Source organism: Rissa tridactyla, chromosome 1 (genome assembly GCF_028500815.1).
Source record: "Rissa tridactyla isolate bRisTri1 chromosome 1, bRisTri1.patW.cur.20221130, whole genome shotgun sequence".
In the NCBI taxonomy this organism is placed as follows: domain Eukaryota; kingdom Metazoa; phylum Chordata; class Aves; order Charadriiformes; family Laridae; genus Rissa; species Rissa tridactyla.
Window position 1 is genome coordinate 7,517,409 of NC_071466.1, and position 25,642 is coordinate 7,543,050.

At 47.3% G+C, this 25,642-nt stretch overlaps 1 protein-coding gene across 1 annotated transcript; it reads right to left on the reverse strand.

Annotated features, from left to right (window-relative positions):
- Positions 1–211: 211 nt before the first annotated feature.
- DGAT2 (diacylglycerol O-acyltransferase 2) lies at positions 212–24,215 on the reverse strand. The gene is made up of 8 exons (XM_054207860.1): positions 24,106–24,215; positions 16,738–16,857; positions 15,626–15,733; positions 14,699–14,769; positions 6,621–6,825; positions 3,205–3,379; positions 2,416–2,618; positions 212–1,648 (listed from the first exon to the last, which is right to left on the reverse strand). Exons 1-8 carry the CDS (start codon positions 24,143–24,145, stop codon positions 1,494–1,496), a joined length of 1,077 nt encoding a protein of 358 aa, XP_054063835.1. The 5' UTR covers positions 24,146–24,215; the 3' UTR covers positions 212–1,493.
- Positions 24,216–25,642: the final 1,427 nt, after the last annotated feature.

Sequence of the window (25,642 nt, forward strand, 5' to 3'; positions counted from 1 at the left end):
ACCCACCCTTAAAACCAGAAAGATTTGCTTAACCCACCCTGGGCGTCCCATGCAGGGACAGTGCAGATCAGTGTGGGTCTGCTTTTGGACAAAACAGCCCAGTTTTCTCCCCACAAAAGCCAAGGCACAGCTGCAATTCCACAGATGATTGCTGTAACATGAACCCAGCCACAGACCACCACAACACCAAAGAGACCAAAGCAGCCCACGATTTTTGCCCAAGTTTATTTCTAGAAATTTGTACAAAAGTTGATACTCCGTAATACAATAGTCTATCAGATATGACAGATGAACATTTGTCTTTAGAGGCAAGATTCCAGGAATGTGAAGTACCGTCCTCTTGCATGGAAGAAAGGCACATTTTGGAGCTCAAAATATACTCAACTGAGCCGTTGAAAAGGCAGGTCAGACATGCAAGTAGTGCAATGTTTCAGGTTTATACATAAACATGTTGTACTCAGAAGAAATCTCACTACAAGCAGCGTTAACATCCACGTAAACATTTTATAAACACTTTATAAAGTCACTCACTTTAGATCCTATGCATGAAAAGGCTACTCCTTTACATTCACTGGATGGAATATTTAAAAAGCCATCTTTGGGCAGAAATTACTCCTAGCTTTCCCCAAATGCTTTTGGGATCCAAAACACTTGCATGAATAGTCCCACTGCATTTACCCCTCCAGGTTACCCTAAGGGTCTGCGACATCGGGGCCATGTGATTGCACCATCCCATTGCTCCTAGAACTCATCCTTGGAGTTTTGTGGCTATGAAGGAGTCCCATATTTCCAGCTACACAGCTCTGTGCAAGCAGCACCTGGGACACACCTGCTTCTAGACTGACATTCAAAATACAAGTGGTGAAGCCACCAAAGCATCCACTCCACTATGGATTGAGGGCCACCAGACTCATCTTCTTTGGTTGCCTGCACCGACTGCAGTAGGTCCCACACCAGGGGGTTTGGGAGCCTGCTTTCAGTGCTTTTAGAAGGGTTTTTTTTCCAAAGCAGAAATGCCCTTGTGCTACGTAAGCATGTCTCAACATGGCTCTTGCGCAACACACGCCTGTAATACTGCCCTCACGCTCAAATCAACCTGCTGCTTTTTTGATTGAAAACCAGACGGATCCTGCTCTCCCAAAATAGCTTCTGCTAGTGGGTACAGTAGCTGCAGGAATGCTTCTGATCCACTGCTGGCAATTCAACAGCATTATATAGCAGATTACAAAGGCTATCATTTCCCCCATCCAAATCCTCACAGCAATGGGGAGTTGTGCTTTTTTTGGCTAGAAAGACGTTTGTAATGGGATTTATCCAAAGTAAAGCCTTTTTTTGTTATTATTATTTTTAAAAAAGCAGTCTAGCAATACTTTAAACACTTTCTTTGAAAGACACATACACCCACATATGCTTTCAAGTACACGATGACAGCTTGGACTCCTGGAGAAGACGTGCTGATTCTGAGAGAAGGAGGTGCTGCTGAGCCAGTCCCTTCAGTTGACTTCCAAGACCTCAGTCTCTGGCAGGCCAAATTTGCTTTTATACTTGTCAAAGAGTTTGATCAGGGAGTCCACGTATATGCTGTGGTAGAAGTCCACTTCCTTCTGGGATGGATTATCAATCTTGGGGATGGTGATGGGCTCCCCAACTGATAAAAAAAAAAAAAGAGGGAAAGATCCACATGTTAGGTTGAATGCTCTGTACAGCCTGAAGATTTGTCCTCTATGGCCACAGCTATGCTAGTTCAGCACATCCACCCTGGCACAGTACAGCTTGCCATTATAGCAGAGGTTTTCCCAATTCCTCCCCATTTTGCTAGGCTCTGAAGCACGATTGTCCCACTACCAGTACCCTCATTGCATCTGCAGTGATACCCAGGGCAAGCGTGCCATTTCAGCTACACAAATGCCAACGGTGGAGGCAAGATGACTGGGAAGTGAGCTTCTGCTCACAGCAGAATGATAAATCCCTCGTCAATGAACAGTTCTCATGTATCCCCCTTTTTTCCTCTCCCTCAAAGCCTTGCTGCTTTGGGTTGGAAGACTCAATGGGAAGTTTCAGGGTTGGCTCCTAGACTCGGCTGTCAGCCAGCATCACACAGACAGTCCTAGGAGTGTGGGGGACAGGCTGCTTCTGACTTTAGCCATCCAAGACCAGAGAAGGTACCAGCTACAGCATTTTTCCCCCCCCATAAGAGCTCACTTGCAAAACTGTCTGGTGGCAGAGCATGATGGAAGGCTTGCAGCCTCCGGAAACTCTTCTATCTCATTCCCAGCTGCACAGAAAGGTTTTATATAGAAGTGAAAACAGTTTTATAGTCAAGACTCCAAGACCAAGCTAGAGTAGGGGTATGGCGTAGACTCAAGTATGGTACTATCTAGAGAAGCTCATAGCATGTTTATACCAAGGCCTTACCAACAGTAGTGATGGGCTTGGAGTAAGGTAACAAGCCCCATGTGTTGGAGGAGAAGAGGCCACGGCCATGAAAAATGCATGGAGCAAAGCCAATGTGCTTCTGAAACTTCTTCTGAACCCATCTTCCCCAGGAGCCCTCCTCGAAGATCACCTGCTTGTACACTTCATTCTCCCCAAAGGAGTAGACAGGAACCAAGTCCGCACTAGAAAGATGGAAAGATGTTAGGACCCCAACCCTGCAGTCGATACTACAGCATCACATTCTCTGCTGTGTACTCTTTCAGGCTGCACATTTGCAGATTTTATTGGCTAGAGCTTTTTTTGCATCACAAGGTGCTGATGAAAGTCAGCCAGACTTGACATGATATAGTTCATATACTTTTAAGGCATGCAAGAGAACGGTTGGGCAGTGGGCCCATGAAACACTACCCAGTCAGGCATTGCATATGCTTCCATATATTCTCATCTCTGATTTTTGATGGGCATCCCATTTCAGACACATGGAATCCCTGGAGATCACAGGGGCTGCATAGATGATGCCCCATGCAGGTTACTGACACCTGCCTCTCCTTAACCCTGGAAGCCTGCTGCTGTCCTAGGCATTGTCCTACCCTGTCCCCTGCTCAGGGGCAGAAGACAGAGGAGACGCTCATATGTCCGATGCTCTGGGCATGCATCCACACAACACAGCAGAAAGAGTCCATCCAAGACATCAGCTGCTTCAGGGGATGAAAGCACCTTTCTTTCCTACGCTAGCGGTATTGCTTTGGCATTGAGGTTGCCTCTCACCCGTGCCGTAGAGCCAGTTTCACAAATCCTTTCCGGTTTTTCAGTGTCACAGAGTTCTTCCCTGCGGTGCAGTTCAGGGACTCTGCTGCCCCTCCGACCACGATGATGATGGCATTGCCACTGCCGTTCTTGGACAAGATGTAGTCGATGCTGTCACGGTTCACAGGACATATACCTGCATATCAAGGAGACAGATATAAGGGTCAAGCTACCAGATTAAGATGACCCTGAAGACACCAGCCATACTTGTAGAAAAAAGTTTGTGCCTTGATTGCAAGTTGAGTTGTCCAAATTCCCTGCGGTCACAGAGGGTGGGTGTATTATCACGCAGCCTGTTCCTCAACTAAACAAGTAGTGAATAGACCCGGACAGCACGAGATTTGGTCATAGACAAACTCCACCAACACCAGCTCCCAAAAAGTTGCCCTTAATACAAAAGGCTTCAGCAAGGATTTTCTTCTGTGCTTAGTGATGCCAGAGGCAATTGTTTAAGACATCCTCCCTTCAAGAAAACTTTGCAGGTTTATCCTTTGGCTGGGGGGGGGGGGGGGGGGGGGGCAAAGCAATTGTGTTATTTTTGATGCATAAGAATCTGAATTTGACTAATTCCTCAGCAGAAAAAAGTAGTGGAATAGGTCTTCCTCTTGGAGGATGTTTTAGTGATACAAAAAGAATGAACTGACAAGCCATCCAGAGGCAGAACTATTACAGATTAGTTTAAAAAAAATACATATTTTTTCTCAACTAATATCTCAAGTTCTTGTGTGGTGAGAGGTCAATCCTCTGCTCTCCTGGGAGAGAAGAGATGGATGGGACAGAGTGCTCAGGTAAGTGCATACTCTGAGATGAGTGTCTAGGAAGGTCTTTCCTTCTGCCCCACACTGGAAGGGACAGGACTGCACTCCCAGGCACAGCACTTCAGCTTTATAAAGCAATCCCTGCCCCACTCCAGGGATCTTACCATTCATCCCAGTGAAAGAGGGACCCTTTAATTTTTACTCTATTGCTTGAAAAGTGCTAAGTTGTTTGACTCTCTACTCCTGAAAGTCATGCTTTTATCCTACAGTTATCGCCAGAGTTTGCTCATGCCTCACATTTTTTGGCCAGGATCAGCCAAGGAGAAGCGGGATGCCATCATTTACATTCCCATCCATGCAACATGTCTGAGCTGTGTTGAGTACTTAAGGTCATTGCACTAGGAAGGGCAGTATTACACAATTTAATTTTAGAATCTGATTCTGCACATCTCATGGTAGTCATCACTTGAACCAGGAACTAAATAATGAATGGGTCCTGCGGAATCACAAGTCTGCAAGCTTTCATGTGTATCCAGGCACCAAGGTCACCACCAATCCCAGCTCCAGACCACAGCAGACCTCACTTGAGACAGATCAGCTGGATTTGAAGATGAAAAATTCATTTCTTTCAGCACGGCTACGACTCGCCCTGACTATGTTTCCTCTGAAAGGCGCAGGCTATGCTTGCTGCTCTGTAGGACAGACAGAAACCTTCATACTTCTCCCACCACATTCTCCACACCAAGGCTCACTCTGGTTTCACAGCCCTGGCTAACAGGGCAGCACAGATTCAGGCTCAGCCATTTCACACTTGTTAGCAGGAGGAGATTACTACTGCTCACAGCACTGAAATACTTCCTCCAGAAAATGCAACGAGACATGCAGACAAGTGGCAATCGCTGAATTGTGCTCTTTAGCACATTTACACAGTATAAAGGATTTTCTGGCCATTCCCTCATGCCCTAGGGGATCCCTGCTGTAGCTCTAATCTCTAGTAGGCTATAAAACATTATAATATGCAAAAGCTGATTGCAAACCAACTAAGTATGTGTATTGGTACAGTAATATTAGTTAGGATTTCACTTGAAGTAGGTTCATCCCCAAAAAGGATTGAGGGAACTATCAGCACTTCCCAAGTAATGTTAAAGTCTTTGTAGTGACAACCTTAAGTTCCAGTGCAGGAAAAGTGAAGACGGCTTTCAGAAAGTTAACTTTGTCCAAGAGATCACAGCTACAGTCTTGCTTAAACCTTAAGTACAGAAGAAGCAGAATTTCCTACCAATTTAACTATAACTGTCAACAATGTTCCTAATGTCTACTCCCACCTTCCTTCCAAAAACAGAAGCAGCTCTGGCTGGTCACAAGATTTGTCTACCAGTTGTCTTGAGGAGACTGAACAGGTTTTTTTTTAAAATACAGAAAGGTGGCTGATGTGCAGGAACTTAAGCAACATGTGAACTAAGTTTACAGACACAATAAACCAGAAAGTAGGTCCCAACTTCTCGTGCAGTTCCTAAATTATGGGAATTACGGACTTCACATAGCAACTTCCACCTGGTGCAGGAAGACAGAAACCAGCTTGAGATACTGCTCTTCCTAGGCAGGGAGAAACACCTTTTTTTTCTTGTACCAGATCCAGTTAGTTTTCCCTTCCCTCAAATTAAGGCAGTAATCTTGGAACCAGTCAAACCTAGCAAGCCAAAGCCAAGTACGGCTACTCCTGTCCTCTCCCGAGCCATAAGTCAAGACTCAGACAAAATACTATACCTGTTTTAAAGTCATGTATTGGTGAATCTGTTCCAGGAACAGCAAACAGGGTACTGGACAGTTCAGTTCGTGGTTATTCCCTCCTCTCTTCCTAACCAATGGGCATCCTCACTTGGAAAAGAAGCTCAGGCCCTGCAAGAACACTTTTTCTTGAGGTTGTCAGCACTGCTTCCCCTGCCCAGTCATAACCTACAAGGCCCCCGTCGTTAAAATACTGGAATCCGTTAGAACTAACCTATTAAGGTCATTCACCAAATGTATCGCTGCCTATTCCCTGTGACCCATCTTCTTGGGGAAGGGGCTCTTCTGAACAGCTGAAACCATGCAACACACCAGACTCTTTACTCCTGGAAGGCACCTGAAAATGTGGTTGGGAGAAGGGGGCATCTGTCATCACTGTAAGACCAAGATGCATGACAGCGCACACGGTAGTGAGCCCAGGAGCAGAGCTAGCCACGGTATTCACATTTCTAAGGCTAATGAATACTTTATGTTTTCAGTTAGTGTGACTTCTTCATCAACCAGTACCTCCTAATGATAACTAGGACAACTTGCTTCTATGTCTCCATCTTCCACACCCACAACTACAGACACCAGATATCTTTACTATGCCTTTGGACAAGAGTATCCTTGAGTTAAGGATGAATGCAGAGGAGCAGCAGTCACTGCAGCCCAAACTAGTCATGTTTATTCACTGCTTCCTCTTGACAACTACATGAAGGCAATGTTTAAGTGATGCCACCAGGGAGAAGTGTTTACGTGAGCTTCTGCCACAGCTTTTCATTTGAAAGAGGGGAAGGCAGCTCAGAGGCAAGGGTATGAGAAGGAGGAACAAAGTCCTCTTGCGCTTACCGCCAGACATTAAGTAGTCCCTCAAAATGGGCATCCTGAAGTTCCCAGCCAGGGTTGCAAGGTACGGTCGGATTCCAGGGAATTTCTGGCTGACACCCGTGGCCTCTGTGCTGAAGTTGCAAAAGGCACCCAAGCCCATGATGCCGTGTGGATGGTACCCAAAAATGTAATTCCTGGTCGTCAGCAGATTGTGGGTTTTAACCAGCTAGGAAAGAAAAGAGTGAGCTCACATGAAGCCAGGTATTTTCAGGTAATAAGAAAGAAGGCAGAAAAAAGTCAAAGCCCCCAGCTTTTGTCTCTCTTCCTACCAGGGAGAGCAGCCCAAGGGCTGGGGTAGGAGCTATTGTGGATTTCAGGGGCTGGGGTAAGAGCAGCCACTCCGACTCAGGTCCCCAAGCAGAGGGAGCAGAGTAAACAGGCTGATCTTAGACATAAGATGACTGCCAGACAAGCAGGAATAGGGGTTGGGTTGAAGTAAGCTGTGCCCTTTGTTTCTCCACTCCTCCCAAACGTATTCTTACAAGCCTCTTGCCCAAACCAACCAAGTTCTTCACAGCCCTGTAGCCACAGCTACGCCTCCTTCCAGGCCCTCTCTCAGCACATTAGTGGCTCATATCCCAGCGTGAGGGAGGAAAAAATTACAAATCAGTCTCCCATAAGAGAAGTAAGTTTGCTTAATACCTGAAAAAAAAAAAAAAGACCCAACCATTTAATACGCCTGCTGCCTACACACCAAGAGGGAAAATGTGCAGAAGCGTGGCTTACTACTGGAAACTATACCTCCTTTCAAGAGGTTTTGCTCTGGTCTACACAGCAAAGGGCGAGCAAGACACCTCAAGTGTCTTGTTGGCCACAGCAGCGCTCCAATTTCTGCAGGACTTGCTCCAGGAGCAGTGAGTGTGTTGGTTTGCGGTTGTGCAATATTCCTAACCATTCATTCATCCATTTGCCCAGCACGGACACTCCAAAGCTGTCTTAGACTTGCACAGCACAACCCATGCCCTGCTACCACTGCTGCCAGAGGCTTTTTTTTGCTGCTATAAGTAGCAGCAGCATCCCATGCATCAGAGCATCTTCCCCTGGCAGTACACAAGCAATCTGAGTAAGCATACAACAGGAGTGCTGCATTACCCTACAGAAGTAGGGATTGAATTTAATCTTTTTTCGGGCTGCAATAGTGCTGTTTTTTGCTGACTGCGGCAGCTCTCAGACTGGGGCAGGACCTACAAGCCCCAGTTGCACCCCCACCATGAAGTGCTAAACAACTGAACCCCCATCCCCCAAATTCTATGTGCAAAGGTCGCTCCGCGTCAGCTCCTATAGGAAAAAGCATGCATTTCCAAGATGTCACATCAGCATTACGTACCCTGCTGTCTTAGCCAAGGAGTGCTTTGGCAGTAGGCGAGCCAGTCCGTTTTGTTGAATCATGCTATGGAGAGCTGAAGTGCCATTGCGACACGCGGAAGAAGCGTGCCCAGAAATTTGATCCCCTCCTCCCCGTGTTTCCACCACTGTCCCTAGATGAGGCTACAGCCCTTCTGCTATTTAAGACAGCAGCTGCATTACAGACGTGACACAGCAGCGCGTTAAGCAAGTTGACTCCTCGCACTTTCTTCTAGCTTTAAGGTCACAGAGGGCCCCAGGAAGCGCGTGCAGATGCTTGTGGTTGCAGCAGCTCCGTAGAACCCCACAGCCTGCGTCACACCAAGTCATCCTTTCTCTCCTTTCCCTTCTTGCCCAATTAGATGACTTTGCTTGCACTCCCCAAGGTGGGAGGGCCCTACCTTGACCAGTGAGGGCAAACAGGGCTCCCAGACTACAGACCAGAAACCACTGTCTAAGAAAGACTGGAGGGGGAAAAAAGAAAAGTACTGATACAGTAATCAACACCTCCATAGAATAGAGTCACAGAACAGTTTGTGTTGGAAGGAACCTTTAAAGACCATTCAGTTCCAACCCCCTGCCCTGGGCAGGGACACCTCCCACCAGACCAGGTTGCTCCAAGCCCCGTCCAACCTGGCCTTGAACCCCTCCAGGGATGGGGCAGCCACAGCTTCTCTGGGCAACCTGGGCCAGGGCCTCACCAACCTCACAGTAAAGAATTTCTGCCTGGGATCTCATCTAAATCTACCCTCTTTCAGGGTAAAACCCTTCCCCTTGTCCTGTGGCTCCCCTCCCTGATCCAGAGTCCCTCCCCAGCTTTCCTGGAGCCCCTTGAGGGACTGGAAGGGGCTCTAAGGTCTCCGTGGAGCCTTCTCTTCTCCAGGTTGAACCCCCCCAACTCTCTCAGCCTGTCCTCACAGCAGAGGGGCTCCAGCCCTCTGATTTTTTTTGTGGCCATCTCAGTTCTTGCTCAGTTGTAGGAGAGACTCAAGACCAGGTGGCTACAGACACATGTGGCTTTGTTGGAGTGGTGGCAGACACTTCTCCTTGGAGCTCTCATAAGAGCAGGGTGAGGGTTTCCAGGCTCCAAGCCTCATCCTTTGCCTACACCAAGCACAGCTGCTTTAAAAGGAAGCCGCCTGAAACGGGGCGTTTGTCCTTGTCACTCTAGAGCACGCGACATTTGTGAGCTGAGCTTGGCAGAGCCACACATCTGCTCTCATACAGAAGACACGCTGTTGTCCTGCTGCCAGCCCTGGCAACGACCCCGCTCCAGCCCCTCCACCACGTGGAAGGACACCCCGTTCCCAGTGGCGCCCATTGCTTGCATACCTGACACGAGCCCCAGCCAAGCTGCAGCCATATCACTCTGCATTTTCTTTCCAAGACCTCCTGTTATGGAGGCACAGGGTTAGTGATGACACCCACACCGGGGCAGGAACAAGGCAAAGAGCATGCAGGGAACCAGCTCACCTGCACAGCCTACCCATGGTAAGGCAGAAGGGGAATATCTAAGCAGCACTGGAGACTCAATGAGAATGAAAACCTTACAACAGGGATTTACAGGTCTGAGAGTCAGCATGGCAGTCATATATATGTGCTTTCCCCCATCAGTTTGTCCCATCCAGGCTGCCACTGCCTTCCACAAGCTGTCCCACAACAGATGGGTTCACAGAAGGTGAACTTGTCCTCCTCCACCCAAGTCAAGCCAGGGCCACCAAAGACTGCCAGGCATCATGTTTGTACACTTATCCACAAGTGGTCCAGATCTGAGATCTGCTAATGAATAAACTCAGCCCAGGGTCTGACCTGCCAACACCAAAGGCAGAGCCTTCATGGATCCCTAAATTTAATCTAGAAGCAGGAATTTCTGAAGTGTTGTAATCTCTTATTTCTAGTCTTAAGCAAGATCGACACTTCCCTTAGAAGGCTGATTGCTCACTACTAGTTTTCTTGCACCTTTCCTCTTGACAAGCCAACACAGAGCTGCTGGGCTGCCCTATCAGGGTGGCCTAAGGAATTTGCTGTAGATGTCATTTGACAACAACACTTTTGCAACTCAGTTCTGAACTTCCAAGGGGTTTTTCCTTTTGCCTTCAACGTCTTCTCCAGTTCCACACAGCCTCAGTGCTCCCATGATGAGAGAGAGCTGGACGATTACGGTGCTGGGGCTGAAGCTGGACCTTCACCCCACTGCATTAAACACGCCTGTTCCCAGCTGCTGCCTGAGGCCAAACCAGTTTGAGCAGGAGCAAAGGTCCATCCATCTGCTATAGTAATAACAGATTTCTTTAAACAGATCTAAGCCTGCCTACAGAAGCAATAAAGCAGTGCAACTGCAGTAAAAAAACCCTAGTGTTAATATTTGAGTGCCAGATACGCTCAAAGAACAGTATAGCCAAGTTTTTTTTTTGTAGGAACAGGATGAGTAAGTAGCACACGTAAGCGTGGAGAAAGGGGACAGCAGAGACACAGCTCCTCCGCACCAGGAGCCAGCAAAGAGCAGGATGAATACGAGTGGTCTAGTGACCACAGAAGCATGTAGAAAGTCAGAGCTCATGCTGCAGGATCCAAGCAGCAGTAGCGAGCATATAAGCTTGCAAAACAACTGAACAATTGCAATTAGCTGCATCACACCCAGCAGCACTACAGAAGACGTTCTCACCTTCCCAGCAACCCAAGACCCCTCCAGGCTCTCAATATTACCACTAGACTACATCACACAGAGGATGCAAATACCTCCATTCCCATTCTGTAAGTCATCTACAATGACAACTAAGGAGATGCTTTGCCAGGAAGACAGCCACACCACTAAGGGCAAGTCAAACACTGCAAAAAAAAAAAAGTCACCATCTTGCAACAGTCCTTTCTTCTGACCAAGAAGGTCTCACCACACACACCTGAAATGCTCACTGCTTGACACAGGCCAGTCAAAGGTCTGCAGGCATTGCTATCTGAAGTGCTATCACCTGTGGAGATAAACAGTAGCTGTGCTCACATGCTCAGGTGGTGGCTTCTTTACCCAAACAAGACCTTTAGCTTGTGGCATTCCCCACATGACACCCTTAGATCATCAGGATGTCCTGGGGAGGCTGCTGGGACCATGCCTGCCTCCACAGCACTGGGGTTGAGCCCAGCCAGGCTCACAGCACCACACTCACACCTGCAAGAGCTCTGGCTTCACCTGGCACTTCAGCACCAGGATTTAGCTCACTGGAAGCCTCCTCAGCTGCTTCATGCACTGCTCAGCTTAAAGCAAGGCCAGCCACTAAGCAGCAGACAAACTTAAGCTTCTAGTGCCCTAAAATAGCTCATTACTGTCAGAGCAGCTGCACAAAGCCCCAGCGAATGTGGACAAGCTCTGCTCACGCCCCGGAATTGAGCCAGATTCAGGCCAGTTCTCAAATCCACCTGGTATTACAAAACATGACCTGGTATCTCCAGATACACATACAATAGTCCCACTGGAGTTTCAGGATGGGAAACACTGCTGGCTCAGGTGGAGAAGCAGCATAATCATCAAGAAAATGTCAAAGCCAAGCCTGCTTCTCATGCAGCTACTCTGACAAAGCAAGCCTGAGGCCAGCAGGTAGAGCTGTGGAAGAATGCAGCAGATCTAGCCACAAGTTCTAACATACAGCTGTGTCAGAGGTGGGCACTGGTGGTGTTTCAGTCTGGCCAGATCCCACCTGCATCCTCAGGACTAAGCTCACACCACCTTGGTATAAGGAAGCCTCGGCCTTCAGATCTGCAGCCACCGAGGAGCTTGCAAAAGCTGAGTTTAGCATTACAAGTGCCACCAGTAAGACTGTCACTGGTGTGATCTGCCCTCCTGGTGCTCATGGCACAGGATGAGGTGCAGCAGATGACTGCCCCAACAAACCACAAGCCAGAGAGGCAAACCAAGCTCTGCTAAGCCATTGCACAGACCTTTCAGGATCCAGTCAGGGGAAATTTTGCCCACAGAAGATTTAAAGAAGTGGCCATCTCTAGACCAGCCTCCCTCTTGACTGAAGACAGGTAAATCATTTATCCAAGGAGTTCCCATCCTCTTAGCAAGTTCAAAGCCAAGTGGTTGGTACAACTCCTTACAAGAGATTATATTCATGCTGTCCAAGTCTGAGGTAAAACAGAACCAACTTTCTGTTCGGTAGTTTTACTTCTTAGCTAGGCCTCTAGCTCTCTGGAATTAACAGCATATTGTGCCAAAAAACAGTTCGTTCTCAGAGTGATAAGACCAATGTTTACCATTAGTACCAAGGAATGGTACGCAGAGAGGCTCTGGCTTATACTTATTGCTATAACAACCAAGGCCAGCTAATTTTATTATTTGCCCTGTTGGAGCATCGGAAACAGAAAAGCGTAGAGGGGTCCCACCAGCAGGGAGGAGCAGACAGGACAGGTGACCCAAAATTGACCAACCGGGGTATTCCATCCCATCTGCCCCATGCTCAGTATAAAATCTGAGGGATCAAAAGGTCAGTCTCTTTCCTTCAATGGCCTACATCCAAGGAGGACACTGTCTGTTCATCTGCCTTTGATCCCAATCCGTGTGTTCCTGACTCCAGCTCTGGAATCCAGTTCCCACCCATTGCTGAGTCCAGTCTGGGACTTCCCCAATGCCTGTCATTGATATCATTCTGGGATCTTTATATGTTTTTGTATATACTCTATTTCATTATTTTCCTTTACATTTTATTATTAAGATTTCATTAAAGTAGTTTAGTTTCTTCTAAACTCGTAAATCTCTCTACCTCTCCTCCTCCTCTGCATACGCAAGAGGTGGGGGAGAGCATCTGTCACCAGCCATTGGCCAGTTTGGCCAAAACCATGACACATGCCCATAATTGCAGACAACCAGTTCTAGCATCTTGCAGCCCCATGATCCCTGTAGCAGGTTTTAATGAGCATGCAGCCAGCTGTCTGTTTCTCCATAGCAGGTGCAGGAGTTATCCCACAGCTGTCAGCCCTCATGTGCTGCCTTTTGCATACCACTTACCAGTGGGCTCTGTAAACCTTGCACAATTCTACACTCTTAGCAAGAAAGGAATTACAGCCATAAAGGGTTCTTGCAAATGGACTGCATGAATTAGCAAGTATTTACCTAAAACCAGCAGAGATGTTCAGTTTATCCACCCGGTCTCATCTCTAACCCTACTTGAAAAACCCAACTGTTTGAAAAACCTAATATCTACAGTGGATCTGACCTGCATAGCTGATGCAGAGCATGTTTCCATGAAGATCTGGGTTAAATACACCATCAAAGGAGTGGTGAAACAAGGGGACCAGCCGTTACTGGTGACCATCTTGATTCAAGTCCCCTGGAGAAAGATCTCAGGAAGAAATTCTTGTCTGTGAGGGTGGTGAGACACTGGAACAGGTTGCCCAGAGAAGCTGTGGCTGCCCCATCCCTGCCAAGGCCAGGCTGGACGGGGCTTGGATGAACATGGTCTAGTGTGAGGTGTCCCTGCCCAGGGCAGGGGGGTGGAACTAGATGATCTTTAAGGTCCCTTCCTAAAGGGACCTAAACCATTCTGTGATTCTGTAATATTGAGGTGGCAGGGTTTGTTGCAGTACTGAGGAGTTGGTACTAGAATACAACACATTCAAGACCTGTCTTCAACACTCGAGCATGCTCTGTTCTCCATTAGTTACAAGACCTGGGTAGAACAGCCACTTGCAGCCTGTGCACTTGTATGTATTTTCCACGTACACCTACACTTGCCAAGAATTACCTGTTAATAGCAGCAAGAATAAGGCAAGAGTGTTCACCAGCAGCATGTTCAGGCACTCAAGAGTTCAAGTGACTTTGCAAAGGAGAAATCCAGTCTATACCACTTTGGCTTCCTGCTGAAATTGCATTCCCTACTGCCTTCTGAGGCCAGACTATCTTAGGGACAGGTAGCTCATCAAAAGGTCCGTCCCTTTTACTCAGGCTGACTGAGACTTGCCAACAGCCTTATATAATAGTCCTTTCATCTGGGTGTCCTTCCAAAGAGGATCAGGTTCCCTCCTAGATGAATTTGGCCCTTGCTGCTTTCCAAGTCCTTCAGCTAATTCTGCAGTCCCCGGAGCAGAGCGACAGCCCTGTTCTCTGTCTGTAACACATCTGAACCAGCAGGGAAAATACAAGCAGAAGGTGAGCAAGGTACAAGCTGGAGAACTGAAGCTATTATTCCTGCTGCTAGAACTCCCTCCTTCCCCAAAGCAGCTAGACTTCAGAGCTGATTTCACTGCTCCCTGTGAAGTGGTAGGACTTTTGGCGCATGGGGTTCCCAGCTATCCTTACCCAATACACCACTGCTAGGATGTAACTGGAAAACAGCTCAAAACCGAGCTAGATTTACAAGAGGGGGACAGAGGCAGGCCTGGGCGCAACACAGGACTGCTGCGGCACAGAAGAGAAGTTGGAGAGATGAACAGGGAGCCTCACTGCTACAGGGCAGATTGCCTCAAGAAGTCTGGTGATAAGACAAATCATTCTACAAATCATGACACCATCATTGATGATGCATTCCAGATTTTTATAACCACAGCTGCTCCAAGCAGTAACATGGCAATGGTAACTAAGTCGTGTCCTGCTTACAGTTTAGCATCATGGATAGACTCATGTAGGTACATCAGCTCCACAGGGGTTATTAAAAGTCGATCTAAATCAGTTAAGTCCCAAAGCACAGAGTTAAACTGTTACTTACTCTTATTGGAAAATAATCCCTGAAGTACCTCCATATAGCCCAGTTCCTCACCCATTGGGATCTTCTTCCACCTGAAGAGAAAAAAAAATCATGTTTTTTAAAAGCTCTTTCCACATGGGTGCCCGCCAAGAAGCCTAGAGGACCCCAGATAGTTTGCTCTCTCACTAGAGAAATCAACAGTTTCATTCCTCTAAGTGGGACACCTCCATCTTTCACTAAAATCAGGTGAAACCATCCATGCTTCAGGGTACTTCAAGCTAATTAAGGCCTGACAACCAATTCAGGTACGGATCCGACTTAATATTCTGTTGTAGTTGGCCAATGGACAATTCAAGCTAGAAACAGCTCCATGTTAACCTCAAATTCATCTTTTGGGGAAGGAAGGTTAAGATCCTGGATGATTTCAGTGGTCTTGAAGCAATGGAGAATTGAGCTAATCTGGCTATGAAAGGAGTTGCCATCACTGTAGTGGGGTCTCAGACCTGCTTTCTACAGGATGTCTTCTGAAATAAAAAGATTTTCTGCTTGATTTGCAGCAACACAGATTCCATAGGGGAGCCACATTTTAACAGTCACACCACAGTCTGAACCTTGCAAGAGCTGGAGAGGACAGCAAGATCTTGAATCTTTACGTAGATCTTTCTGACCTGGAGGAAGAACCTAAGCCTTATAAATATGTTGCTAAAAGCCAGAAGTGGCATGATATTAGTGAACGTTACCTTGCGTAACCCTCAGCATCAATAAAACCTGCAGTCACTGTTTGTGCCGAGGACTGACATTGGTATACATCACTGAATAATGCTTTTGGCCAGTCATTCAGCCAAGTCCCACTAAGAAGGGAAGTCACCCATTAAAAGGAAGTGCCTCTTTGTCCAAATAGGAGGACAGGGACACTTAAACAGCAAGAATCTATTTGGCAATATTTACCTTTCTTTGGTGTATTCCAGTCAAACACCAGCCAGGCTAAATATAGAGCAGCAATCGCCCAGCAATCTGTGCACAGTATGTACATGAGGATTAAAGTGCAAGCGACACCTGGATAGGGCCAAGAAAGAAGAAAACAAGGTTGCATCAGGTTCTGGTCTGCATTTACACTTGCATTAAGAGCCCCTTGCCTTTTGACCCTTCTATACCGAAGTCTTAGTCCCAACCTGATGTCATTAATCCTCAATCAAATCGGATTTAGCTAAAAATCCCTTATGTAGGACTGAGACAGCTTCCTCCCAAGCTACCTGCTTTGGACTACCTCAGCCTCCCCTTCATGGTTTCTCCAGGTCTCTCTCCTATAATATCTCCATGTAGGGCAGCTGCTTCACCAGGCAAGAGCAACACTTCACGAGCATCAAGATTTCTTTGTGGCTGACACCAAGGGGGTTTATTCCACAGCTACACAAGTCTCCCACACCAGCTCTACACCAGCCATCCCACCCACAAATTATGTTGCCATACTAGCACAAATGAAATTGGAAAGGAACAGCGAGACTTGCTTGACAAATTGCAATCAGCATCTTTCTTCAGTTTAATTATCAACAATACTATTGAGCCTGAGACTTCACGTAACAGAAGTACCCAGAGACAAACAGCCTTCACTATTTTACTGGTCTAACACACACTTCTTGCCCATCTCTGGTACCTCTTGGAGGGAGACCAAGCCAAGAGGAAGGCACTCCTATGGCAATCAGTTGCATCAGCTATCAGTTGCTTCTAAGAAGTTTCTTCTCTGTGGACATTCCCATGAATGAGTCAGGTGAGAGATTTCCAATTGCTTCAGTCTTATTTGTGTGGTAGACACAAACACGAGCTAAACATCAGTAGGTCTTTCTATAGGTTCTATGTTTTTCTAGAGCCAGGTAAAGTCATTTATTGCCAAAGTATCAAGCTATGCAAATATGCTCTACAATATCCACACGCCCCAGGAACTTTCCTGACACACTGCACATCCTGTAATTAACATTTACACAAAAGTTAACATTTTTACCTTAGAAGTCTTCCAGAATGAATAAATAAAGCTTTGCTTTTGGCCAAAAGGTGCTACTTACCCATGATAAGGAAAGTGAGAACCCATTGCAGCACAGAGATGATTTGGAGTTGTTTCTCTACTTTGGATTTAGATAGCCAGAACAAATCTTGCAGAGCAGAAAGAATGCTTGATCCTGTGCCTAAGGAGAAAAACAGAAATAAAGTTACATTTACAAACTGAGTAGAGATACCAATATTTTCCTTTCAAATAGGAAGTTTTCAATCAATGTTTGTGCAGTGTGCTTTTAGAACTAGGCTTGTCAAAGGATAGTATTTCCCATGGAGTTTAGGCATCCTGGAAGGGGAAAGGTTGCCATCCGCAAGCATCCAACTGTTTTGGGGATGCTAGAGGGGATAAATGGGTAACATCAGTTCCCACCTGAGCAAGCTTCTATTCACTTGACCATAAGAGTGCAGAGGACATTGACACATGGTCCTAACACATGCCCCTGCTTTAAACTGCAGCGAGAGTTGGGGGGGTTCAGCCTGGAGAAGAGGAGGCTCCACAGAGACCTTAGAGCCCCTTCCAGTCCCTCAAGGGGCTCCAGGAAAGCTGGGGAGGGACTCTGGAGCAGGGAGGTGAGCCATAGGACAAGGGGTAATGGCCCCAAACCTGAAGAGGGAAAATTTAGATGAGATCTCAGGAAGAAGTTTTTCACTCTGAGGGTGGTGAGGCACTGTCCCAGGTTGCCCAGGGAAGCTGTAGCTGCCCCATCCCTGGAGGTGTTCAAGGACAGCTTGGATGGGGCTTGGATGAACCTGGTCTAATGGGAGGTGTCCCTGCCCAGGGCAGGGGGTGGAACTGGATGATCTTTAAGGTCACTTCCAACCCGAACCATTCTGTGATTCTACCATCAGCTGTCCCAAACCACAGGGAAGCACACACCAGGTTGTGGTCTGAACTGTTGCTCACCCACCCTTCACCAGGTCCATTGCACAACTCCTTTGTGCGTGTTCAAGGGAAGCTCTGCACTCCAGCCTTACGCAGCACAGCTCAAGGGCTGTTTGAGCAACACCTCAGCCATGGACCCCTGGGATCCACAGCTCCAAGGGTAAGGAAAACTATCACAGTGTTTCTAAAGCAGTACATGAGGAAGGAAGGAGTTGAAAGCCTCTTTTAGAGGCTTAAGCTATTCAAGTGGGGAGAGACCCAAGTTAAATACTGAAGTGAAAGACTTGATTGCTGTATGAGGAACCACCCACTGCAGCATTTGCTGATACACTTAACAACCTTGAGAAATAAACACTTGCGTTTTCCTTCACTTCTCTTCATTACTTTATTTCACAAGGACCACAATAACTGGCTAAAATGCAACTCAAGCTTCTGGCCTATGAACAAACAAGGAGGTGTGTTTACATATTTCCTTTTCTGTTTAAGGGTCAGCCTGTCATTAGATGGGATGCAATGCTGTAAGCAGCTGTTTACATAGCATCACCTAGGTTGGAAAGGACCTTTCAGATCAAGTCCAACCACCAACCTAACTCTGACAAAAGCCACCACTAAACCATATCCCTAAGCACTACGTCTACCCATCTTTTAAATACCCCCAGGGACGGTGCCTCAACCACTTCCCTGGGCAGCCTGTTCCAATGCTTAATAATCCTTTCAGTGTAAAAAAATTTTTCCTAATATCCATCCTAAACCTCCCCTGGTGCAACTTGAGGCTGTTTCCTCTTGTCCTATGGCCTGTTCCTTGGGAGAAGAGACCGACCCCCACCTCTCTACACACTCCTCTCAGGCAGTTGAATGGTTATGGAATGGGTTCAGTCCAGGGTGTTGCTGGCAAGACATGACACTGCTAGTGGTGATACCACAGAATGTGCTCATGCTTAGTCAAGTTAAACTTTGATGGAGAAGAGGCTCTTCTCTAGATACAGGCAGGTACTAGAATTTTGGTAGTTTCCACAAAGCAGGTTTCACTAATGCATCCTTTAAACATGCCAAGCACATCTGCAGTCTTTGCTGTTGCCCTTGCTGATAGTCTAAGCAATAGGATTAATGCACTGTAGCTGCACCTGCAGAACAGCTGTATTAGTTCTGCAGCTGCTTTGCTCCCCCTCTTAAATGCTATTTAATGTTAAGCCCGCCCACGGTCCCTAGGACTGACAGCTACATACCTTCCTGAGCATTTCTGCTAACACAGGACATTGGCAAGGAGCCACACCAGACCCTGCAGCCCAAATCTAAAGCCAGCCCACCCACCCAGGGCCCTTGGCTCTGCTTAGTCTATGGTGAATGAACAATCCTTGCAGCGGGTTGGGCATTAAGTATACTCAAAACAGACCAAGTTGTGGTCAAGGGTAGATCATGTCACTACAACTGCCAGTAAATTGAAACCTCCAGCACTAATCCAGTCTGAAGCTCAAGGCGAAGGCAGGTCCTTGCAAGAGAACAAGTGTGCTGAATTCACTCTTAATTAAGTATCTCTGCAATTTCTGATGTGAGCCAGGACAACATGCTGGTGAGTTAAACCACCACCACGCGCTGATTTGCAATGCTTTTCAAGACCCAGAAATCCTGTGCTGCAGCTCTTCACGTTTGACAGCAAATGCTCAAATTTGGGGTGAGTGATAAACTCCATGCCATTTTTTTTTTTTTTTTTTTACAAAGTCAGAGTCACCTGTCCAAGGGTAAGAGGAATCTGTCATTCCCACCAAGGGGCCACAGCCTAGGGGCAGCTCCTACTGCAGGTCTAGAAACTGTCTGTCCCAAAAACCTCGTTTTCAAAATTGCCCATGGACAGACCTCATGTGGCCTCAGGGCTGCTAGGTACTGGTTTAAAGAAAGCTTCTAGCAATAGTCGTGTCACTGGCCATCTCTCTATACCTTGAAAATAAGCCAAAAGTCTTAGAGATTATTTGTGATCCATAATAAAAGCCCAGCCCCATGTAATTTATCATTCCAGCATCTGAAGTTACACTACCAAAACATCCTTGGATTGATGAATCCAACGCTCCAGCCTTGGATCAGCTAAATCCCTATCCTCTTCCCCCGAAGAGAACAACTGTTTATCCCTCCAGATGAGAATTTGTGCTTCAGCATTTTCTGGATGCTTTAACAAATGGTAGGCATTGCTAGCCCTGTAAATAGGTCAGTATTGGGTAGCACAAGTCAACCGGTCAACTTGCTTCTTGAACTGCATTAAGCTTTTTGTGGCAACGTCCAACTCCTGCAGACAGAGGGAAGGCACAGCACACAGCTCAGCACCTGCCCGTGGACAAATGGTGTCCTGGGTCAATTATTTGCTGAAAGGAAGAACATCCTTCACAGAGATAAGATTCCCAATATCAGAAGAGCCAGTAGTTACCATGGGCTGAATAATATTAGCATTTAATTCCCACTTAAGGGCAGAAGAGAAGCCCAGGGCTATGGGCAGGTATGTCACCTGGCAAGTGCCTAGTCAACCCTTGCACCAACAACCTGCACACTCCAGATGGACCCAGATCACCTGCAGGCTGGGCAATTACAGATTTCAGTGCCGAGACAGCCATTTCCAGCCAGTCTTGAGCTTGCTGTTCATCATGTCAGATTTAACACCTTAGGTATTCAACCCTCCATGCAAGTGCATGCTTCCTTTCTCCTTCAGCTTCCTTTTTGTGAAGATCCTCAATGCTCTGGAGAACCAGGGTGGTTAGTTACTAGGGACACAGAGCAGAAGAGCTTTGATAAGCCAACAGAAATGTGGGGGTTTTTTGGGACTCAGCCACAGCAGAATAACCCAACACTGATACTCGGGTTCAGTTCTTTAAAGAAAACCCGTCCTTTTAAGGGTGGGCCCACACATCATTCACATATTAAAAAGCCAAAGGAGAATTAAGCATAGGAAAGGCAATTTTTCTCTATCTTTCAGGGAATACATTAGCTCAATAACCAAGTTTAAGAAGGTCCATTAGACCTACCTATGACTAAATTTGAGGTGAACAATACCATATACCCCAGCCTTTGGTATCCATTTGTATCATTCTTTTCCCAAGAAAATATTTTGAATCCTGGAGAAATACAGATCTCAATCTGCTACTGCCAAAGACAGTCGCTTATCCTGTGCTGGCCACCCAGTGCAGCCCCTGGAGGGTTTTCCGGTTGCTCTGTTTTCCAGGGCACCTTTTCCAGAAGGGGACAGCCTGGCTGTTTGGGGTCACAGCCTTAGCAACCCATGTCTACACTGCAGAGATCTTAGCAGCAGCTTTCCTGGTCTCAGATGAGATCCTGAGCCCCTCAACTCACACCACAGCTCATGCCTTGGAGTATTGATGGGATATTGCCCGCACTAAGCCCTGATGGTTGGAACTACATGATCTTTAAGGTCCCTTCCAACCCAAACCATTCTATGATTCTATGCCTGGCTTTTAAGGATGCTACTTGCCAAGACAGCCAAAGTACTGACTTCTCCAGGAAACCTCACTGCCACTCAGTAATAGGAGCCATCTGCAGCCTTCCAAGGAAGCTCAGTGACATTACCCAGCTGTCCCCCAACTGGTGATGGGCTTAGTACACTTATTTAATTACAGCACCCATCAGAGTCAACCACAAGAGATGTTACCAAGGAGATCCTGGAGACAACAAAGGGTTTGACCAAGCATCTGACTCATTCCTGCACCACAGACTCAGACAGGGACAGCATCTGGTGCTCTTCCAGCACAGTTTATTTCTGATAAAGTGCTCAAACACCAAAATTTACCTAGGCAGGAAGGCAGACCCAAAGGTGCCAGGAGAGAAAGGAAACGGGACTTCACACTTGGACACCAGAAAACCCAATTGACAGCACTTAATTAAAAGCAGACAAATAAATTAGCTGAAAGGAAGTACAAGTGTTACAGAGTTAAAAATATAATGAAAGCTTGTTAAAGCTGAGCTTCATCTGTTACCTTTTCAAGGCAATTAGCACATTAATTCTTGGCCAAGAATTATACTGCATCACACAGCTTATTTAGATGAAAACCAAATTAGATGTAGTGTAGCTGAGCGCTTCCAAAGCATAAGGTGGAAGTGGACATTTTGAGATACGTATTTGGCAGAAAAGCTAACATTGGAGGCATAATAAAACTAAATTGAACCTGGTCCAAGGTCAGCTCTTATTTTTACAATGCTGGGTTGGTGTCCAAGAAAGTTCCCCTGCACACACACAGGGATGGATAAAGAGGCAGATGCCTGAACTTTCTTTCTTGCTTATTTTTAAATAGGATCAGACTTTTCAGCCAAATTCACAAGCAATGGGACAAAGCCAGATGCCAGGCAAGGAAGAAGACTGAAGACAAGAGGACAGTATGAGCCATTCAGACTCTTCACCCCACAAGTCAGCCCTTTGCACAGGCAAAGTACTCGGAAAAGATGGCCAAGGAGGTAGAAAAAAAGTCCAGTGGGTTTGTTCTAAATATCCTATGTATGTAGTGGGACAAGTTATCTAACACGATCAAGCAGCTCATGAAGTCCCATGCGTGAACTGCTGCACCACATCCCCTCTGCCCATCTTTGATCCGCAGGGTCCCACGTCATCATCCCCAAAGCCCAGCCTGAGCCCGAGCTCCTCTGGCAGGCACCTGCTTTTTGCTTTGAGCAGGCAGGCTTTGAAGCTGGTCCTGCGTTCTGTTGCCCATGGCAGGCGACAAAACTGGCAAGGGGTTGCGTTGGTGGACGCTGCAGTCACCAAGGCAACATCTCCCATCACCCCAGGCAGAAGCACATGGAGAAATGAGTAAGGAAGCACAAATATCACCACAGGACCCCCACGAGGTGCCTCAGAGGAAAACTGACCTGAGGAGAGTTAAGACAGCTTTCCATCGCTAAGCAGGATTATCTAGAGATGAGGCCAATCACTGTCCCTAAACCACACTCCCATTTTGAATTATGCACGTGTCCCAGATCCATCATTAACAGGCCAGTGCCAACAAGGGGGGCACTGAGGTCTCGGGTCAGCCCTACATATTTTATAGGTCTTCTGAATGATTTATTCTCCGTACTTGGCTTGCCGTTAACTCTCAATTTAACAGTTCACATGCTGTTAGTTCAAATGACCTCTCTCAACAAAAACCATCAAAACATCACTTGTCTTCTGCTAGTGGTATAAGCAAGCTAAGTTACTTTAAGGACCAGAGCTGAGCATGGGAAACACATGTAGATCTTTTCCCCAATATTGATCCTACAGATCCATCTCTAATATTGGTGGGGACCACGTCTTTCTGACAGAGACGAGCACCGGCAGCTCCACATGCAAGACTGGGCAGGACACGGTGCAAAAGCATGAGCTTAGGGGTTAATTCACCAGGTTTAGGTCCTCTTAGCTCTGCTAATGATTTGCTTAATCAACAAGCCATTTCACAGGTCTCCACCATCCCAGGAGGAATTATCAGTTGGCTTTTTCAGGGCAGAAAGCCCTTTGCAACACAGAGTGATGACCCAAGGACTCTCCACAATGCACAGGGTAAGTTGTTAAAGCGCCTTTTCTTGCAAAACCCCCACTATTTGCAAGTCCTGACGCTTCCCTAGACAGCCACCCTCGCAGGAGGCTCTATCAGGCAAATGTTTAGACTTGTTGAATTTATTCCTGCGAGATCCCTAGAGCTGCTTTTACAAGCACGCAAAGGGAGCTGGCAGTTTGGGATTTCCCATATTGTCTCCCCAACGTCTTTAACCCGCATGTTTCAGCCTGCGGCAGGAAGCGCTGGGTGCCAGCAGCAGCTGTGCTCGTGATGGGTGTCAGCCACGGGCACCCAACCTGCACCTCTCCCCAAGGCAGTGACTTACCAGCACGGAAGGCTGTAAAAGCAAACTCTTCGCTGCCATTTCCTAACGTAAAGTCTTGCTTTCACACTGCGTTTTCCACTCCCCATTATAAAACGACAACAAATAGCAATGTTTCTCCCTTCCACCCCCCCCACCCCGCCCCCGAGGGTGTAGGTGTGGGGAGCACAATATTACAAAACAGGGCTGCAAACAGTGAATTTTAGCAGCCACGCAGTGTTGCTAAAACTACTACACTCTCCTTCCTACCATCACAAGGAGGGGGGAAAAAAGGCTGATTTTTAAGCAAGTGCCACACGCCCACATTTTGCCAGGGTGCAAACTCGCTTAGATAAGCCAGGGCCGTTCGCAACAGCTTGAGGAAAGCACCCCAAGCTCGTTAAAAAGCAAGAACCTGCGCAGAAAGCTGTAATCCTCACCCCTAAGAGAAGCTGCAGCCAGCCTCCCCGCCATTGCATAGTGCTTTTCCCCCCACACTCTGCAAGCAGGAAGAAGGGGAATATAAACAAATAAAGCCGAGGGTTTCGGTACTGCTTCCACCCCAGCCCTACACCTTGGTACCACCGGGATGCTGCTCCCCCAGCGCACCATCCTCCCGCTGCCGGGATCCCCCTTCCCGGTGCCGGGACATTCCCCCCCGCCCCGGTACCTCGCAGCACCCCGGAGTAGGCAGCGATGATGGTCTTCATTGCGGAGGGGTGGTCAGGTCCCCGCCAGGGCCATAGGATGGAGAAAGGGACCCGGCTCCGCAACCCCGGGGCAACCGGCAAGTGGGAGAAGCACCCGCCGCGCATCCCTATATAGCGCCGGGGGGGGGGGGGGAGGAGGAGGAGGAGGAGGGCGGAGAGAGGCGGGCCCCGGCAGGACGCCTGGGTCCCTCAGCCCGGAACGTGGGGGTGGTGGTGGTGGAGGAGTTTTTGGCGCCGGTGGTGCATCTTGCTGCATTTAAGGCCAGGTTGGATGAGGCTTTGAGCAACCTGGTCTAGCGGAAGGTGTCCCTGCCCACGATCTTTAAAGTTGCTTCCAACCCAAACCATTCCATGATTCTATGGGATGGGGATTTGGAGGGGAGGACAACACCCCCACACCCTCTCCAAGGTGTTTTCCTCCCTGTTTTCCTCCCTGGTTTCCTTCCCCACCCATCACAAGGTGGGGGAAAATCCCCCCCGTAACCCCCACTACTGAAGGGCATGTTAAAACACGGTGGTCCTCTTCTCGCTCAGATGCTCTCCCACTCCATTTTTGGCTGATTTTGGCTTCCCTGGTAGGGTTTGGGAGATCTGGGATCCTAAAAGCATCATGAAAGTAAAACAAAAGTTAGAAAAGAGAAAATTTTAGAAATTTTATTAACTGAAGCTTTAATAGTTTCATTAAGTTTCATTTTCATTAAGATAGCCTACAGGTATGCCCAAACCACTGACCACGCCTCATATTCTCCTAACAAGATGTTTAAGGATCTACTCACAAGATCCGTAAGAAATGAGGTGTTATTTAGGTTTGCATCAAGGTTTTAACTTGCCAAGAGATTTCTATAGATTTTAACAGATGGGTCTGTCCCAGCTCCCATGACATTAAACCAGATTCTCTATAACAGGGTCATGTCAGGCCCAGTTGTTAAAGGGGGGGTTTTGCTTCACCCCTGGGGCAAAGCATCAGACCTCTACCCGTTTCCTAATCTCGGTTTCATCTTCTGAAATTTGGAGAAAATAAAAAGCATCTGCGTTTGAGCAGCACCTTGAGATCCCTCAAGGAAAAACCCATCGAAAGCAACGAGGGTGTAGAGCTCCCCATATGTGGAGGACGGGCAGAAATCACCACCAAAACACCCCAAAACATGCTTCAACTTTTGCTTGGTTTTAGGGTGGGGGCAGGATCCTGCCTTGCTGAGCCAGCAGTTTCTTCCTGCTGCCCCTGGGGATGCCACCGCAACAACCACTTTTTCGCCCGGAGAGATGTGGCTACCAGTGTGTTTTGCAAAAAAAAAAAAAAAAAAAAAAAGTCATATTTTCAGCTGTGGAGAGCTTAAATCTGAGATTTAGAGGTGAAAGAGTGATTCATTTTCCTTCTCAGTCCCTTGCAGCATTCCCTTACCCATCTCTTTGAGTCAAACTGGCACCAGGACTTGTTCGTTCCCAGTTTGGCCATAGGGCCGCCTTCCAACAGTTGTAGTGGCCTGTTGAAATATG

Bases quoted from the DNA above. Each gene is read 5' to 3' on its own strand.
- DGAT2 (XM_054207860.1), bottom strand. From the start codon at position 24,145: ATGAAGACCATCATCGCTGCCTACTCCGGGGTGCTGCGAG. The intron at 15,734-16,737 runs GTAAGTAGCACC...GGCCCTATCCAG, and splicing joins TCTCACTTTCCTTATCATGG to GTGTCGCTTGCACTTTAATC. The intron at 1,649-2,415 runs GTAAGGCCTTGG...TTTTTTTATCAG, and splicing joins CAAGCCCATCACTACTGTTG to TTGGGGAGCCCATCACCATC.